The sequence below is a fragment of the Helicoverpa armigera genome, chromosome 1 (genome assembly GCF_030705265.1).
Source record: "Helicoverpa armigera isolate CAAS_96S chromosome 1, ASM3070526v1, whole genome shotgun sequence".
In the NCBI taxonomy this organism is placed as follows: domain Eukaryota; kingdom Metazoa; phylum Arthropoda; class Insecta; order Lepidoptera; family Noctuidae; genus Helicoverpa; species Helicoverpa armigera.
Genome location: NC_087120.1, coordinates 10,082,863 through 10,103,019, shown reverse-complemented (window position 1 = coordinate 10,103,019; position 20,157 = coordinate 10,082,863). Strand labels below are relative to the sequence as shown.

Below are 20,157 nucleotides of genomic sequence, written 5' to 3'. Positions count from 1 at the left end.
ACTATTTTTGCTCACTTATTTCGCAAATTTTCGAGAGCAACTGCAAAAGGTTCAGCGAAGGCTTGATGGGAAATTGCCTTTTATTGCATATGCGTTAAATACAAAGTTCATCCGGTAAGCTTGATAGAAATAATAGTATGTAGATTTTCTATGCAGGGTATCAATCCTTGGGTGTGTCTTATAAATAATGAAACGGTCCTCCTACGTCCTTTGTACAATAGTATTTTTTTTCAAATAAAATGGGTTGATAACGCTTTGCCAAAACTAAGAATCGAAACCTCAAATTACTTTCTTATTTAGAAATATGTGTTTTTGAAAAGTTAGAGATTTAGGGATTATGATAGGAAGCTGAAAGTTATTCTATTATTTTAACATCAATTATTGAAGATAAGTATTTTCAGATCATTTATCACTGTTTAAACGCTTAAGTTTTGAAATCAAACTCAATTTAATCGAACGTAAGCTGGCACGCCTTGCGTAGACACTTAAAGCTTCATTTAGTTTATTTTCATACTTAAAATATTAGATACTGATGGTAAGTTAATTCATGGACGAAACATTGTGTCTATAAATTGCGTACCTGAATCTTTTTGAAATAAAGTGAAAGTATCATGTGTATAGGGTAGTGTTGTCAGCCTATACTGAGTTCAATGACCTCTTAATTAACCTTTTCCCTGTTTATTTGGGCGGGTGGTTTCTCTTAATTGCAGAGTGACTAATTCTAGCAAGAGTGGCCGATTAAGATTGAATACCTACGTAAACGTGGTGCCTAAATATATAAGTGAATTGTGAAAGTATATCTGAAGATAGCACGTTGAGGTTTACCTACGTGCAGTAGACGAGCAATCCGTACGCAATATTAAAAACGGTAAAGTTTGTTACGCTTTCACAGGAAAACTGTTCACCCGTTTGAAATGAAAGTTGGTATGAAAATAGGTCGCACACTGAGGTTTTATTCGAAAGATATTCCTTTGGAGAACTTGTAGCAAAGATAAGTTAAGATAGTGATGGAGAATTACTTACGTCTTGTAGGCATAACGTCTTGGATCGAAACCGATGATGAACTTCGGGCACGGCTGGTACGCTGTGGTGGCGGCTGGAGTCGCGTCCCAGCAAGAGAAACCATCGAATATCCGCGGGCACCACTCTTCACCTTCTGTGTAACAATACAAGTTTAGGGTAAGTTCTATTAGGTATAGAATTACACTATATACAAACCAAGTATTAGGAGAATTTTGTTACTAGATATTATTTAGATTATGTTTTAGCCGACAGATCATTATGAACACAAGGAAATCCTTGTTAATTATTAAATTAAAAGTAATCATTAAAACAAGACCATTATTAACAAACACCTACACTTAAATAATTACATTTCATATATTCGGGCATTCTAAACTAATGAAACAGAAGCAAAGGGTGGCAATTTCATCACTTGATCAAAACGAAAAATTAATTGATAGCAAATTACGTGTTCTTCGCAGAATAAATACAAGAAATTCCCAGAAAATTACTAAATAAATACACAGTGATAGCGAACGAAAACATGATCTATTGTAATCTTTTTGCGCGTGTCTATGCATAACTTTACGTAGACTATAACAAAAGATAAGTCGCCTAAATTTAAATGTGATATTAATATCAAAATGAGCAGCAATTTAGAAGTTTAGATTTAGTTATGAAAACAAAAGAGATACGATGAAAATTGTCTTTCTAAAGAATAACAATTAGGTCTATGTAGCTAGGCTTCTTGCTTAGTGGCTGACGATACTTTGCATATACTTTGATAAAGCTGGGTTTTATTTCGACATTTATCGAATTACATTAAAACGTCAAAGACAGTGATAATGCAAGTTGTTCCAAATAATGTTTGGTAAATGTGTTTTGAATGAGTTAAATAGAAAATGAAACTGCCACGATCGGCGTGGCAGTTTCATTTTCTCAAATCAACTCAATAGTTCCATTCTGGGACTGTAAAATTACATTTTAGATAAACGAAAATCTATGCGTCTAGCATTGTCATGTTATGATTGTATATGAGGCGTATTTGGGAAGTTTCTTACGGGGAAAGGTACTTATTTTCTTTTATTATTTTGCTAACCCGTTTCGAATTGAAGACACAAATTCACGCAAAATACCAGATTTCAAATAAAATTAATTGATTCACTTACCATTGTATTGTTCATTGAGAACGCTGCTATGGGTGATATTCTCTCTAAAACATTTTCTCCGTAAGCTCGCAAACCACTGGTATTTAGGGTCACTCCGGTAATCTATGGCACGTGTCGTATTATTCTGCATTATTTACTATTTACAACCAACAATTGACCATGTTATTTTTTATATTATTTACTCTACGTCTCACAGTTGGTTTTACACTGTAATTCACATTCTCATGTAGTCATCAACAACGGCGACATCTGAAACAAAGATGGAGATAATTTCGTTTATCTTTAACATCCTTTACACTGATCGCCATTGATATTGTGTAAAGATAACATCTTAGTTTTAGGGTTCTGTCGTAAAATAAGAAGTATCTATTTAGGACTCTGCAATGTACGTCGTTCTTATATAGTTAAGTAAAAGTCTTGATATGACTTAGTTAAGCGTCGAAAGTATAGTTCGAAACCTTGCGGTACTTTTACTGCGTCAACTGTATAGACTTTTTCATACATATTTCTTTTGACGTTCTTTGCTTAGTTTTTAAACTACGAACCCACTACATAACTTGCAACTCCGCTTGACATATTTTTATCTTAGAACACACAGCATGTGGGTCTAGTAAGTACCAAGATAAAAATTCTAATGCTAATGGTATTTAGTGGTCTTATTTAAGCAAATAGTAATAGAAAAAACCTTTGAATACAATACATAACTGTGTAATAATGAGATTCATGTTTTACGAGACCGGTTTTTTTAATGGTAGTAAATACGTTTTTTTTTTAACTCAAAAAGGAGACGGAAAAGACGGTTTTATCTGAAGATGTTATCTTACGGGATTACGACATTTAGCACCCGAGCTGAATGAAACAAAATTATTGCTTACGTATATGTTTAGGATAAAGTGTCTATAGATAAATGATTATATTCTTATAGATGAAGGAGATAGAGGTGCTCGTTTTTTTTTCGGTTTAGATATAAAAACAGAGAATTATACTACAGTAGAAACATAAACGATCAGGTTTCTAAATAATAATATTGTTACATTAGTTCACCTGTAAAACAATGCTTAATAGGCAGACAAATAGGGTTATTTCCAAACTTTAAATAAAAACAATATAAGAAGCTACTGCGAGGGGCGTACAATGGAATGTTTCAGTTTAAAGTTTACTTTCAATTAGGAGGTTACTTCAAGCGCGAGATTAATCACAGAGTCAGAGTTATGGCGGACTAGGGGAACAATAAATACAACGCTGTATGCGTAATGATAGTTTTATTGGCCAGGTGTGCGTTTTATGGTATGTTCAAATACATTTTTAAAGGGTCGGACGTAAACATATAAAATATCTAAAAGCGTTCATACCGTCTCTTCTCAAACGATATTGGGCAAACGTCGGTGATTTCGGTATTTTTTTATGGTTTCAGTTTTTGACATATTTTTTTAAGGGTCGCAGGATTGCGAATATATTGGATCCTAAGCGTTTTACTGTGGATTTCAATAACCGACCCATCCGCAGTTAGTTTGTGACATAGGTGCGCCTAATGACTAACAATAAAAACAAAAAGGGTACGCCTGCAAAAATATTAGGTACAAGTTATTTCTCAATTTTAACTCTCGAGTCTAAATCGCATGTGAAGCGACATTTTATTCGTTTACTTATGCATACATGAAAATATGCGCACTGTTTTATTCAAGGCAGAAAACTTGTCGGAAAGACAAACAGGGGTGATTTTACGAGAGCGTTTTTCTAATGACCACAAATAGCTTCCGTTACCTGATTCTTGATTTTCCTTGGAATAGCAGCTTTTAATGGCCAGGTTCAAGGAATGTCGGCACGCTTGATGTTTCACCATTAGCAAAAAGGTTATCCTTACCAAAGGATATGAATTAATTGAGGTTGTTTTAGTAGTAAAGTATTGTTTAGCTAGTTTAAGTTAGACCTGGTGGCCTTAGCCAGGTTTCAATGTAGTTTAATACCAAGCGGGCCAACTTGGATCAATTTGTTTGTCTTGAAAGTATAGCAGAAGTTGACGAAAAGTCTGTTCCACTACGAACTATTTCGTCCAGTATTCAAAAATAATGAATATATAACGTCGTCATTTTATTGGAAGTCTTTCGTAATTTATTTACCTATTATATGAACATCGTTGTATAGACATAAAAGCCTGTTTCGTATATTGAAAGAAACATGTTATTGCTGCCTAACCAATTAAGTAATAGCAATAATAGTCTCGTCTCGTCAGATTTGGCGCCAGACAGGCTGTTACTTTTATACCATTTTTCTGGTGAAGCTACATATTTCCTATCACTTGATTTATATTCATTACACAGTGTAATAAATGCGTCAACTTTCTCTCCGTTTATAATGATCTCAATGTAATAAAGGGCCAAAATATTATAAAATGATGTATGGAGCTGAATGTAATAGTGTGCTGTAGGTTAAGAGTACACGTTATACTCAAGGTATTGCAGCAATGGTCTCACGACTCTTCATGAGTTTCCTTCACTCAGGTGACGTTCTAGCCTGTTGCATCCCGCCACTTGGGAGTCATGACTGACAGCTGGCAATTTTGGTGACAAACACAAGTTGTGCTTAACTGTATGACGAACTGAGAACTTGAACTGAGACTTTGATGGAAACCAGCGTAATGATTGGTTTTAAATTTTTTACTCACCCTGTCTCTCACTTATTATAGCAAATTAGGAATGTACATTTCACTTTATTTTTGTCTTTATATTATTTTTATGTATACTTTTATAAATGTCGGATGTGGCATGTGACACGTCGAGTAATGAAGTTAGATGTGATAGCCGGTTACGTCTGCCTCAGATTGAACAAAACAACTCGAAAAGGTCACGAGCACTATTTTAAATGATGTCTGTTACCTTCACTTTTTATTATTATGTGTAACTAAATGTTAAAAGGAATAGCTGTATTCGTGTATACCAAAAAGCATTACTTTGACCTTTTTTCACATCATCTAATGTATTTATCCTTCATTTGAACTTCTAAGGGAATCTCAAAGGAATCTTATACCTTAGGTATCACATCCGTCTGTATCTTCGTCGAGTAAACTAGTTTTTTTAGGAACGCGGTACAAAATTTAAATTAGGTGACACAAATTGTAGGTTTTCGATTAAAGTCAAACAACAAATTCTACTCATTCAAAAGATATACCTAGCCATTTCCTATGAATTTGCTACAACCGACCTTCACTTTTTGTTCTTAGTACAATTTATTTTGGTTGAAAGATAACGAATATCACTTATACATGGTATGTGTGTGTGTGGGACCAACAGAACACCACATTATCCAGGAATTATTTTTACTTCTAAAAGCAATTTCAAGACCAAATTGTTCATAGTGTTTCTTTTTCTTAAAATTTATAGGCATGTCGATTAATTTGACGTATTTTGAAATATTTTGCATTAAATCGCGTAAAATATGAGTGTAAACCTGGCATAATACAAATTTATATGCCAACAGCTGCTATCTAGCAAACCGTGAAAGAGATGAAAATAGATTAGTTTACTGATACGATAAAGAAGGAAGTGAGATAACTCTAAAATACGGATTATTTGTGTGTTAAACACTCAATGACGCATTTTAGCGGTCGGCGGTGAATTACACAAATGCATTCTTTGATTCAATGTAGGTACCTAATGGCGGCTACACATAAGTTTTTATTATATTAAAATCTTTCTTTACCTATTCGTGGAAAAAATTAAATACTCTCAGTAGTTTTCGAGTTCACCCGTATCGGATAAACAGGTAGATATATATAATTTTTTTATCTCTCATCAAAAAACAACCGATAGATCGGTTATTGAATTCCGCAGCAAAACGCATTCCATCCAATATATTCGTAATCTAGCGAGTCTTCAAAAGTATGTACATAACATAATGTCGGAAACAGAAACCATAAAAATATACACATAAGTAAAAATATACACAGGCTCCTTTATTTAAGATTTAGGCATCAAAAATTGTGCCGGGACCACCACAATTTCCATAATTAGATCCTAATTATGAACTACGGACCTCATGGATAGTTTTCCGTTCCAAAATAATGACCACATTAGTGTGGTGAGAGAGCGATTAGCCTAGAATCCCATCATCAGATCCTGAATTCTGACCCTTTAGTTATCACAAACATCTGAACTGCTTCTAAAAGTTGGTATTTGTAAAGCATTGTATAAGCCTATACAAGTTTAGGGTTGCCCTCGATTTCCCTCGGATCCCTTTATAGATTCAAACTTCTGTAATATCAAAAATATTTTGGAAATATAATTGGCAAAGGAATTTGTGTAAATACAGATTGTTGAACATAGGACCATTGTGTTTTTTACTGTTGTTAAAATGAACGGTAATTGTGAATGATACCCCACTAGTAGGGGCTTATTAAATAAGAAGTCGTTATTAAGCTAGATTATTTTGTATTTTACAACAAATAATTTCTAAAGCCCAAATGTCTGTGCTGTCAGTCTTTAATTCTTATGTTATTTCTGAACGGTGACAAGGATCGTTTTCGCATTGTCAGCTTAATTAATGGCACAATTAAGTTGCTTGACACCAAAATTGTTTATCATTATTTTAGAAATTTAAATTAATTTGAGCTCGACAATTTATTGACCATAAAACCCGATTAGTTTAAGCTTGACCCGTAAGTTAGTTCCAGATTGAAGCAATTCTGAAATTTTACGAACATATTATTTATTCCATAACAGTCCGAATTTAAACCAATAAAAATTATGGTCAAGCTGTATCCATTTCCAGGTTTTAGTTTATCTTTACACTTAATTTTGGATATAAACGCCTTAAAGATATCGGTATTATGTAGAATTTGAGCTTTCTACATAATTAATTATTATGAGAGAAATGTTTTTGCAGTAATGCGTGATGCCACTGTATGTAGTATTAATTTATAATCATGTAAGTTTGCTTGTAGTACGATGATACACAAACAAAAACATGTCGATACACACGAATGTTTTGTCTCAGCAAATTGCGCAGTATTTCCCGCCTAAATGTAGTCAGTGTCCTTCATCCCGGTGTGTATTGACTCAACACTAAAATCGGTGACGAATGGTTAATGAGCACATTCATGTATGCAAATGTGTTCCTAGGTGTGTTAGTTCTCACTTCACAAACCTAATAATCATCGTTCAGGCGGGTTCATGTACTGATTTTTTTGTTATATTATTCCTCTTGTCGTACGGAACTCAATTTCCATCTACATGCCTAGCTACAATGCTTTATGAGCTCGTGGTCCTCGAAATCTCGTGGGACGCGTTCCCTCAAATAGGATCAGGGTTTCCAATTGTTGCACGTGTATGCTCAAAACAAAGCGGATGACACACTGCCCGTGCTAAACTTAGCGTGGTTTTAGCACGAGAACTTCAGTTTAAATGGAAAGCGAGCGAAGCAAAACAGAAACGACACTGTATCGCGTGTGGTTGGTGCACATTTTCTACGTGATTTGCGTTGGTGTATCTTAAAACCAGACAGGCGATCTTATAAAGGTCGCCGGAAGACGCTGAATGCAGGTCGCCTCCAAAAGGTATCTGTGGAAATCTAAGGGGGAGGCCTACGTTCAGCAGTGGACGTCTTATGGCTGAGATGATAATGATGATGATGATCTTGAAATCTATACGTTAAGATTAAGAACTTCTTATTTGAAGACTTGTTTACAATCGAAATAAATAAATATATAACCAGTTAATAATTGACCGTTTTCTTACTCCTTGGCAGTTGATAATAGCAAAACTGTAGTTCTGTGATACAAAGTGGGATTTCATCACCGTCGAGATATAAATTAAAAAGGTTTGCGATGCCCCATAAAGAATGGTTACTGTACGGTAATAAAATAAGGAAAATCCCAAAAGGTTATGACAGCAACATAAACAAAAACAATGGTGAAAAAACCTTTAAATAAAATTGAATTCCGTATGCATGTATGTGTAACGTGCTGTTTTTGTTTCTACAACTATCTGATAAACGATAGATATTTGTAAGTTACAAGTATCTAACGTTTTTTTTTTTAAATAAAATTTTTCTTGATAATTTAAGACTGTTAGAAGAGCAGAATTAGTAGGTATCTCTGACACATAACTTGATTGCGTTACACAGTTTTGTAAAAAAAAATAAGTACATCTAACTATCTAAACTACCAGCGTAAAAGGAAAATGCTTAACTACCGATTGTTTCATGGTTGAACACATTTACATTATCTTCTTCTTCTTCCGAGCCTTTTTCCCAAACTATGTTGGGGTCGGCTTCCAGTCTAACCGGACACACTTACAACGCCCTTGCAACGCACTTGCAACTAACGGAACACATTTACATTATCCTTACTAATAAAATAAATACGAAGGTTACTCAGCCTATCTAAGTATTGCCAATATTACTTACTGAAACGATTTGAATGAAAAGTGCCAGTAAGAAAGTAGGCCAGTTCCCACAACCACAGGAAACAGCTGGTTTGACATATTTCTTTTTACCAAAAATTTATATTTATTGAATTTGATTATACTAAACTGTTCTGAGAGAACTCTTCAAAAGTCCGGTATAAAAACTATCCTATGTTCTTCCTCAAGGTCAACTCTGCCTCTGTACCAAAATTTATTAAAATCAATTCAGTGGTTTAGACGTGAAAGCGTAAGACAGACATACAGAGTTACTTTCGCATTTATAATATTATTATTTATTGTATCAAATTGGCCAAAAACCTGACCTAAACGGAACAGCCATTAACCTCCACTGTCTCATAAGAATATCATGAAAAAATCTCATCTAATCGGATTATCCGTGCCCCACAGCGAGCGTTCAGTTAATACCCGGATAAGTATGATATCGTAAATGAAGATTATGTACAAACTAACAAGTATCATAAAACTTATCATTGTATTAACTCTGCCTCATATATCACTCTGTCTGAGGTCATATTTAAAAAATATTCTCGATGCGATTTTCGGTTACTCACAATGAGGAGTGAATTTATAATTTCAGTTTTAATAGGCTTCATTTTTTTTAGATTTAGAACAAATTATCTGTTATTGTTACAGCCTTATTATCGTCCCACTGCTGAGCACAGGCCTCCTCTCACACTCACCACGCTTGGGGGTTGGAGATTTCAGACTATATAGTCCAGGTTTCCTCAAGCTGTTCACCTTTTTATTAGCCATTTTTGTCCAAGATATACTAAGAAAGTACATACAAACTTAGAAAAGTTGCATTGGTATTTGCCTGAACTGGAATCGAACCCACACTCTCATACTCGGGAGGTTGGTTTTCTACCCACTAGGCCACTACGACTTCACCACAACAACAAATTATCTAATGTCTGGTAAAAGAAAACCATGTTTTTTCGAGTCGCCAATATGTTTGGTACGAACTACACCTTCTGTTTCGTTTCTTTTTTTATTGTAATCTTCATTCATTCCTCTGGGTGAGACTGGTTTAGACGGAGCCCACTCCATATTAAAATAGAATGCAAAAATAAGATTTATGAGCAATTCTCGGGACGCTGAACGAATAATAAAAGTAAAAGAGGGGGTTAGCAATCGAAATAAAAACGATATCGACCCTTTCAAACTCGAAGTGTTCATTTGTTATTTGCATACTAAGGGAAATACAGAGCATATCTATACTAATATTAAAAAGCTGAAGAGTTTGTTTGTTTGAACGCGCTAATCTCAGGAAGTACTGGTCTGATTTGAAAATTTCTTTCAGTGTTAGATAGCCCATTTATCGAGGAAGGCTATAGGCTACTTTTTATCCCGGTACGGGAAGAGTTCCCAAGAGATGCGGGTAAAACCACTGGCAGAAGCTAGTTAAGTATAACACAAGGTAACTTAAAGCTAAGGGACCGTTAATATGAGTTGCTAATGAAAGTTACAACTAAATATCTTATACCAGCAAAGCGCAGATATATTAAGCAAATAAAAAATGGCTTGTGTTTAAACACCACCCAAAAAAGTACCTATTTTACTACCAAAAAAATTCTAAACGGTTACCAAAATGGATAAATGGTCACCAAATAACGTTTCCAAAAATATTATTAGGTAAAACCATTTTTTCGTATTATTGACTACTAAAAAAATATATGGACGCCTTTAAAATACACTTTAGACCAAATATTATATATTGTCACTACTTAGGTGTTACCAATTATGTAATACCATGACTCCTAATTTGGTCATTTTTGTTAGACTAAAAAAGCTAACGACCGCTAAAATATTTCCCAAATACCAATTAATATACTGGGGTTCCCAAACGTACGTCGCTTATTTATTGTTATATGAATTTGTGTGTAACTCAGGAGTAAAATGTGAGCACGCAACATGCAGCAAGCATGGCTTCTGTCACGGCTCCGGCACTGCGGGGCTCCGGCGGCGGTCCCATGCGAGCTTATCGTCGCAGATGGTTTTCACGCTCACCACCGCAGCTTCGGCTCAGCCTCAGCCGCGGCGGCGAGCCTTAAAACTACCTGCGCCTCAGCTCGCAGGCCGCCTCGCCCCTGCGCGCCTACGCGGTTTTGAATTGCACTCTAGGGGTAGGGCAGACAAGACTACGTAGAGTCGGTTTTGCAGCGATTCGTTTTCGTCACTAACTTTGATTTTGGTAGTAATATTAATCTTTTAGTTGGATAGAATTTGGTGACCATTAATCCATTTTGGGAACCAAAAATAATATTTGTGCGAGATTTGCAATTTTTCTGATGTTATTTTATTTTTTTTTGGATCATAATATTATATACTTTAGTGCCCTTTTAATAAAGTCAATTTATTTTTTTTTGGAGTTGTTTATTTTATTTGGTGCCTCAGCTTAGAGTCTTAAAAATATTTTTGGTGATCGCCTAAATTATACCCATAAAAAATATGGTTCGAAATCTGTACTTAGGTAACGTTATGTTACGGTTATGCTACGTTAGGTAATCTATACTAGAGGTAATAGATAAACGGTTGTAATGGATAAACTCAAAAACTACCGGACCGATTTTAAATATTCTTTCACCATTAGAAAGCTATATTATCTGCGAGTAACATAGGCTATATTTTATCCCTGTGTGGGTAGTAGCTCCCACGGGACGCGGGTAAAACCGCGGGAAAACGGCTAGTGTTTAAATATAAGAAGAATGCTGCTTTAGAGGTAATAATAGAAAACTTCAATGTGTGGAGTGACACACGGTCGCACCGCACTCAAGAGCGAAGTGGGCAGTCTGGTCAGATATTTAGCTACTCGCAGCATAACCACCAACAACAAAATTGATTGATTGATCTACCTATTTATGAGTAACGATGATGACAGGGCAATTTTCTTTATAAGCTGTCCTACAAGCAAAGATAAATTGCTAGTACTAGGTATTGCGACGTATGGCTTGTTACCGAGTTTCTCGGGTATAATTACCCTTACCTGTACCTATGTAAAAAGGCATTGGAAATAATATTATACCTACAAAGTAGCTATTTTACAGAGTTCCTCTAGCGTTCCAAGGAAAATTCCCGTAGGCACGCGGACTAAATATTTTACTCGGGGATAGTCTACCTTTCAAACGGTGAAAGATTTTTTCAAATAGGTTCAGTAGTTTCGTAGCCTTTATAAACAAACAAAAAAATACTCATTCTTATATTAATGTAGATAGGTTAATGCCTCAGTTGGGTTGTATTCTATTTTTTTTACCATGTATACGACTCCTATAACTTTAACAGGATCTTGGAAACTGAACTTTGGATCTGTTCTCGGTAAGGGATTAAAGTATCCAATGAGTTTTCAACTTTAATTATAATTCAGATATACGTAACAGTATCTATCAGATCCTACTTAATTACAAGAGGCCGCAAGGATGAAGTTTTTGAACTTCGTAAATACTGGTTGGTACTTAAAAATAAAACGGTTACGTGTACAGACACATACGAGTATTTCAATTTGTTTGATTAAAATTTCGCTTTATCTAGATTAATTTATAATATTTTAAAGCATCTAGCAAAGTCTTCAAAGACAAGAGGGGTAGAAAATTAATTGCTCAACTTTATAAACAAACAAAAATAGAACGTGTTTCTCTGTTTGTTTCATAATTTTCCTTTGGGAGTTTGAAACGGAGAAACAGGAATCGCTGAGGTGTGTGATGACTTTGTTTGCATTCCGTTAAAGCCACATGCTAGCTAAACCTTTTACCATAATTAATTGTACATACATTTAGCCATTGTTCAAATGATGACTGCAAATTGCTTAGATAAGCTGCCAGTTATGATTAGCTAATATCTTTGGAATGTTCTGAAAAATTTGCCTAAAATATAATTTAGATTTTATAGTACCTAATTTTCTTCAAAACTAGTTTTATTTACAAGTTTAGGTTGAATCGTGTTCGTTAAGAAATCTTACCAAATCAGTTTTCGATTGAATGCTGACATTGTACAGGTCTTGATTATAAATTCTAAATGTCGGTGCCGTAGTATCGTTACTGTGGATGCTTCCATTTATCTTTTAACCATAATATTTACAGACAGTTTACGTGTTAATAAGAGAGTTTTCCTACAAATGTTAAAATCGTGTCTTCATTTTTAGACTCGTTTTTTTAGTACGGTGTTTATAATAAATACTATAAATGACGCTATCATAAGAATATCTGCAAATACTTCTAATATTTGATAATATTGAAACACAATCCTTTATAGAGAATTTAGACAATATAGCTGATTTCGTAAACAGGCCATCGTGTTTACGCGCGTTTAGATTTGAATCTTGGAAACATTTCGACCCTCGAATTCTATATTTTTAAATGGCAGTGTCTCCTGAACCCATGTGATGTAAGAATTTTTTCTTGTTTAAATGATTTATTAGGAGGCTAAAGCGATATGAGATCGATTTCACCACTTACCGCAGGGGTGCGCGTTGTCGTATGTTAACAGGTATTTAATCCTTTCATACCAAATCTACCCGTCCAAGTTGTTGTATAAACAAGATTGAGTATGAATAATCAATAACATTTCATTTTATTTGACAAACATTTGCCAGCAAATGGTGTTCGTAAATTCTAACACGTAAAATGTTATAACAGGTAATAAGACGCAGAAGTATGAATAGAAACAAAACAATAAAAAATAATGAATGGTAATGCAGCTTGGACACATAAACCACAGGAAGCGAAACTTGCTTGTTCACCTGAACTTTCACTAAGATCGAGATCTTCTTTGGTTTCAGGTTGTAAATATTTCTCTGAATATTAAAATATAGTTCAACTTATACAGACCTCTATCCTTGCACAGTTATGCTGTATTCTGAGGTACCCTAAAGTAATGTTTTTCTTGATACGAATATAGCAGTTATTTCATTACCGCAGTTCCGTTCTAACCAAAACACGTTAGATAGAAGTTTAACAACTGGTAAAATCTTATTGGTTGATCTCTGGTTATTTTGTGGAGGATTCATATATCAACTACTCATACTTGAAATATCTTGTTGATAGAACAATTATTATGCAGGGATAAAGGTAGTGATACTAGTGAAGACGCCATTTTAAGCATAATTGCGTTGTGTTGTTTCTCTTTCAGACAGTGCTCTGAAGTTTGTTTTGTTTCAATTATGAATTGCATTAGATTTGATGTTGTATGAGACCACATATTTTATCATATATTTTTTTTTAATAAAAAAAAAATTAATAAAAATAAAATAAATAATTAATAAAAATTTATTTAAAAAACATAAATCACATGAATTAGTAATTAAAATGTCTCAGATGTTGAGGTAAAACAAACTGTCTTAATAATAACATTCGGATAAACTAAGTTAATCTAGGCTAATATCTACATACAGGCAATAATAAAACTAAAAACAGTTCTAATTCTAAACATCGGGACCACCCGAACTAGGTTTATTTAAACCTGTGTTTCAGGCTATCAAGGCTCAGACGCATTGTCGGATATCATTTTAACAACAATAATATTACATAATTATTTAATTATTAGACTAAGCAAGGGCAAAGTTTCCTTAATTATAACACTATTCTAATTATACATAATTTACTAAGATAAGCAATTTATGTTAACACTTCTAACAATTTTTCCGTGTCTGAGTAATTGAGGGACTGTAAATATTCTGTTAGTACTATATTACACTTATTTAAATTAACACTATAAACATTTAGCAATCTGTTAAGTTTGTTATACAAATAAGGCCCTAGAAATAAATAAAACCTGTTAGTGAAAGCATGTTTAGTCCGAGAGTTAGTGCAAACTAAATCCTTTCTTCTTTTGCCAGAAGGTACAGGCTTGAAACCAAGTTCTACATGCTGGAGTAGTACTACATTCAAAATAAATAGCTGGCGTACTGTTAGCACTTTGCATTCCCTGTAAAGCTGGTGGGTGGGGAATCTGAATGGACGAAAGCTTGCGACCTTCAGGATTGCTCTTTGGGCACGTTCCAAGGGCAAGAGGATAGTTTTAGGGGCGCCACCCCAGGAGCTAATACAGTAGGCAAGAATAGACTGACATAAGGCCATATACACCTGCCGAATTAAAGTGAAGTCTGCTATGTTACGCAAGTTTTTAAAAACAAATATCAATTTACGAACTCGAGTGCATAATGAGTCAATATGTTTCCGGAAGTTAAGCTGGGCGTCAATCGTGACACCTAGATATTTTATATGGTCAGTTTTTACTAATGTAGGGCAAGCGCATGCTGTGTCAGCGGACGTACTCATATGACAATTGTGTGCATAAATGTGTAGGTTAGTGTTCGTATTGTTAGTATTTCTTATAGTAAATAAAATGTACTTGGTTTTATCTGAATTTAATGTCAGTAGGTTATTGTGAAGCCAATTAGACACTATATTAAAACCATTTTGGGCAAGTTCATAAACCTCATCTATAGATTTGCCTGAGAACACAAGAGCTGTGTCGTCAGCATATGACATAATGACACCATTTGCAAGTGACAAGCTGCTTAATCCATTTATATAAATTAAGAAAGGGTGGGGCCTAAAATACTGCCTTGCGGAATCGAAACCACTATTTTTGGTCAGAACTTTTGTACTGACCAATTTTACACATTGGTGACGATCACTGAGATAGTCAGAAAATAATTTTAGTTGTGCTCCTCTTACCCCCATTTTTTCCAGTTTGTGTAATAATAGGGAACAAGAAATGGTGTCAAATGCTTTGGCAAGGTCTAAGAAGATCCCAATAGTGATCATGCTATTATCTAGATTAGAACAGATGAGATTTGTTAATTTATGAACTGCTTGGTTAGTAGATCTTTTAGGCCTAAATCCGAATTGTTGATCCGATAGTAAGTTGTTATTTTCAAGATACTTAATTAATCTACTGTTTATTATTTTTTCCAAAATCTTTGAAAGACCTGTTAATACTGCAATGGGTCGATAATTAGTGACATTGGCTTTGTCCCCAGCTTTAAAAACAGGGCTTACGACAGCTTTCTTAAGCAAATTCGGAAATGTTCCTTTACTTAGGCATAAGTTAAAAATGTGTGTTAGAGGCGGTGCAATAAGGTGTTTGAAACTTTTTAGCACATTGTTAGGGATGTTATCCCAACCCACAGCACAAACGTCTTTTAAACCATTAATTATACATAACACTTCCTGGACGTCTGTTTCTAACAATACGAAAGAGCCCAAAGAGTTATGTGTCTCAGGCAAACATTGATTGATTGCAGTTCTGGAAAAGGTTTTTTCAGCTAAATTTTTGCCAACGTTAACAAAATAGTTGTTTACTTTATTTGTTGCTTCGGATGGGTTCAAACAGGTTGATAAAAGATCAAGCTGAGTGTCTACTTTTGTTTGTTTGAAAGTGTTGCTTTTTATGAATTTCCAAATTAGCTTATTATTCTTTCCCGCTTTCTGAAGCTGTGCACGGTCGTATTGTATTTTTTGTTTTTTCAACAGATTATTGCAAAAGTTTCTGTATCGTTTATATGTGACTGAAAGTATTGTATTGTTGGGTGTTTGCTTCCACTTTTGATGAAGTTTGTCTCTATGGCGAATACATCGGACAAGACCGGAGTTATCCAAGGTTTGATGTTAGAATACCTTCTAGATATTATTTTGCTTGATGTGTTATTGCTGATGCGTGTTTGTAACGCCTCAATAAAATACTGCAACGAGGCATTCGGATCATTTGAATTAAAAACAGGGTCAAAATCGATGTCACGCATGTCGTTTTCAAGACTCTTCATATTTAATTTTTCAATATTACGCAAGCAGTTTTTTCTAGATGGAGATATTTGTAGAGTTAATAATATAGCCTGATGATCCGTGAGCGATGAATTAGTAATGAATGTTTTAGATGGCGATTTTGTCTTAATGATGATATGATCTAAGCATGAACCACTCTGGTGAGTGGGATGATTGTGTGCTGGCAAAAGACCATGAAATGTGCAGATGTTGAGGTAGTTATGTGCATGGGTTTCAGTTTTCCCTGGAGCTATATTAATATTAATGTCACCTAAAAGTATAATATTTTTATGACAGGAAATTTTACTTAATGTAGCACTGAGCGAGTCTAGAAATATGTCCATGTTTTGGGATGGAGGCCTATAAATAGCCATCACTACAATATCGGGGTTAATTTTAATTAATAGGCAATTACAGCCTAGAAGCAATGGTTCTTCTACTGTTACTTCTAAGGTATTTTAATGTAAGCAATTAGGCCATCATTTTGGTTGGTATTTAAATTAGTTTTATATAGCGTATAACCGTCAAGCGATGGCAGATTGTCTGCTTGTTTTGATAGCCAGCATTCTGTTAGCACAATAATATCACAGCATAAGTCAAGATTTTGCAATAGTAATTGAAAACCGGTAAAGTTACGGTTTATACTGCGAATATTTTGGGTTAGTAAAGTAATCGTTTTATTTCCAGCCGTACAATATTTCTTGCACTCCTCAATATTACAAACTATGACTTCAGATACGGAAAAACTATCAATGTCGGTGATTAATTGCTGCGTCATAAAGTTAGAAATTACCAAAATAAATAAAGGTGTAAACCCTAGTATATATGTGCTACTTAATAAATATATAGGTGGCGCTCTTAGGCGCCTTCATAATCAATAGAATTAATGAAATTGTCTTCAGCATACTTGCGTGCCGGGCAGTTCATATCACCTGTGGGATGATCACACTTGCGCTTGAAGCGTTTGCAGGTACCACAATTGGGTGGACGCGATTTGTTGGGACATTCTTTAAAAGCATGACCTGTCTCCCCGCAGAGGTTGCATGTGGGGCTAGTTTCGCGGCAAAACTTGGCTGCATGACCAAACTGCTGGCAGTTGAAGCATCTAGTAACAATCGTAAAATCCCGCACTGGGCATGACGTCCAATTTATAAAAATCCGGCCTTGAGTTATCAGCATTTTTCTAATGCTTGCAGGTACCTCGAGGATAAAATTACAGGTAGGCCGATCTTTCTTCCCTGATTTGTGGCTGAGTTTTATATTTTCTAAAAAGGACTCACGCGAGGTATTGGTCAGCTTTTCGGAAAGGTTTTGTTCGAATATACAGTCCAATACTTCTTTTTCCGTAAGAGCAACCGGGACCCCAATGACTGCTATTCTGGGACGACGTTTGGAAGGCTCTTCGCATTTTAGGCCAGAAGAAACGAGTTTTTCGGAAGCTTTCAGTTTCTCAATATCTCCTTTGCTATCCGCACTGATTATCACGCCTCCATTCCTAATTTTTTTCATGCCGCGGACTCGCAGTTTTAATTCTTCAGGCGAGATTATTTTTTGAACTAAAGTTTTTGTGTCGTCACTGGACTGCGTCCTATCTGCAGGGTATATGGCTAAAGATTGGAAATTGGCTGGGCGTATTAAATCTTGTCCTTTTTTCACCACATTGGCATAAGAAACACTTCCAATATTCCGATCCTTTTCAACTGCCTTTTTTATTTCTTCGATCGAGTCTGCAATGTCCTGTCGACCTTGAAGATGCTGAATGGTTACTTGTGCTTGGAGGGTTTTTTGCTTAAGGGACTGGTACTGTACCGCCAGTTGAGATGTCCCATGCGAGACTTTTCGGCAAAGGTTAGTGACGCGCAACTTCTGGTCAGTGTTCATTTTTCCATCCGCCACGATAGTGCAAATTTCAGATAGGATTGTCTCAATGGCACCCATCCATTTCTGTATTTCTGGCGTACAGATAATTTCAACTGCAACGTCTGTGGGCGCCGATGGCTCTGGGTCTCTTTGTTGATGTTGTTCTGAGGGTAAGGGCGTTGGGGGTGGGCTACGTCTTAGCAATTGGCTACGCCCGAAAGGGCTTAAACCCGGGTTAGACATACTAACACAGGGAAATCAGCTCGGTTCTAATAGTTTTAGTTCATCTTGTAGAAACAATGATGCCTCACTTAAAACAACGCGACACACTTTTCAATATTACGACTCCGCACAATTATTATAATTCGTAATTAATTAAAATGTTTCATTATACTCAGCACAATAGTCACGACCGCTTAGTCTTGAGTCTAATCAACTAAAAGATCATATCCTGTAGTAAATATATCTTCGACAAATACATAAACTAGCTTACTGAAGGCTACAAGTATCGTAAACTTTAAGCTTAACTCTGCTACGATGAAAACAGATTGAGTCGCAGGATGTTTTTTTTTTTCAACTTTATATCTATGTCAATAAGTTCTTTATTCTATTATTTTAACTTGAAAAGGAATGAATTTCAGTAAAAAAAGCAGCACAAAATACTCTTGTTTTGAAAAAAATTAGTAGTCTAGTCTAGGACTCTAGATCTTTGCCAAAAAAATATATATGCTATATCATAAGTTGTTATGAATTACCATGGAGACGAAAATTTAAAGTAATTAATAAGCTAATCCGAATTAACAATCCGTGCGATATGCAAGGGCGTGCCTAAGGATCTTTGTAAGGACAATTTTATATTGAGACCATAATGAATGGAACATTCGCAATCCATTATTTAACTGAAAGTTGCACACGGGGAGAATTAAAGCTAGTGCAAAAACTAAGAATTATATAAAAAATACAGTTTTCCAAAAAACAGAACAAAAACATATCAGCTATTTGAATTGTTGTACCAGACAAATACCAAGCTAACATTTCCTTCAATTGCAAAGAGTCCAATTTTCGAAAGAATAAATTATCCCTAATATTTTTATATTGACGCCTTAAGTACGCATAATGGTAAAGCATTAGGCAGGCTTAATGCCCCAAGGCATTATTTACCGATCAACGCTTGAATCCAGCGAAAGGGCTAATGGGGCAATACAAAACTTGACATATCGTGTTGTACATTTAAAACATTTATAGGTACTTTGCTCAGGCAGTTTCGAAGTCAAGAAGCCGGGGTTTATGTACCCTTAGTATTCTACTAATGCCATTAATTTAAAAGTTTGTAAGGATACATTATGTGAAAAATTTTAACATGCACATATAGAAACCGATCAAGGTCAGATCGTAAAGTCTCGTCTCTCCGAAATACAGCGCAAGCAAAAACAACAAAAAAATCAAAAAATATTTAATACGGCGGTCGCTGAGCCTGCTCAAAATAAATATTTATTTGTAATGAAAACATACCAGACAACAATGATCAGTACAGCAATGCACGTGTATGTTTAGATGTTCAGTGAATTTTCCTCTTGAACAATAATAAATTCCAAGACATATACATACATATGCCCATATATTTTCCCAAAACGACACAAAACAAAAACACTTCAACCAACGTCCAATCAAACATTGATCACGTAAAACACTCGTTATTTCAAATAATCGGATTAAATTAGTGTACTTCACAACACTTCAAAACTTAGTGGTTTTAATTAATTTACCTTTAATTAATTAACGGTGAATTACGAAGTAGGTTTGTCCTGTCTACTTGTTACTGATATCCTGTTTTTTTCGTGTGAGTCAAATAGTTGGATAAGCGAAGTTCGTAGACGCGAACTCGAGCACTGGTTGGGCGGGCGGCCGCTGTTCTCTGGGGCGGCTGCAAGAGAACTGAGAGCCGGG

At 35.1% G+C, this 20,157-nt stretch overlaps 2 protein-coding genes across 6 annotated transcripts in view; both read right to left on the bottom strand.

Moving 5' to 3' along the window:
* LOC110374603 (calcitonin gene-related peptide type 1 receptor) overlaps positions 1-20,157 on the bottom strand; it is a 56,071-nt gene extending 35,914 nt beyond the window's left edge. For 4 of the 5 annotated variants that reach the window (XR_007510721.2, XM_049838338.2, XM_021332379.3 and 1 more), the window contains exons 1-3: positions 19,977-20,157; positions 2,172-2,420; positions 1,024-1,156 (exon numbers count right to left, since the gene is read on the bottom strand). Coding sequence is in view for 4 of the 5 variants with exons in the window: in XM_049838338.2 (XP_049694295.2) it covers positions 1,024-1,156; positions 2,172-2,301 (263 nt within the window). In the remaining variant the exon portion in view is untranslated. Of the gene's footprint in view, positions 1-1,023; positions 1,157-2,171; positions 2,421-4,836; positions 4,960-19,976 lie in introns of those variants that run through there. The other variant, XM_064035008.1, reaches the window with a different exon arrangement.
* LOC126056926 (uncharacterized) lies at positions 15,208-18,644 on the bottom strand. Its single transcript, XM_049851770.2, has one exon. The coding sequence runs from the start codon at positions 18,451-18,453 to the stop codon at positions 17,209-17,211; it is 1,245 nt and encodes a 414-aa protein (XP_049707727.2). The 5' UTR covers positions 18,454-18,644; the 3' UTR covers positions 15,208-17,208.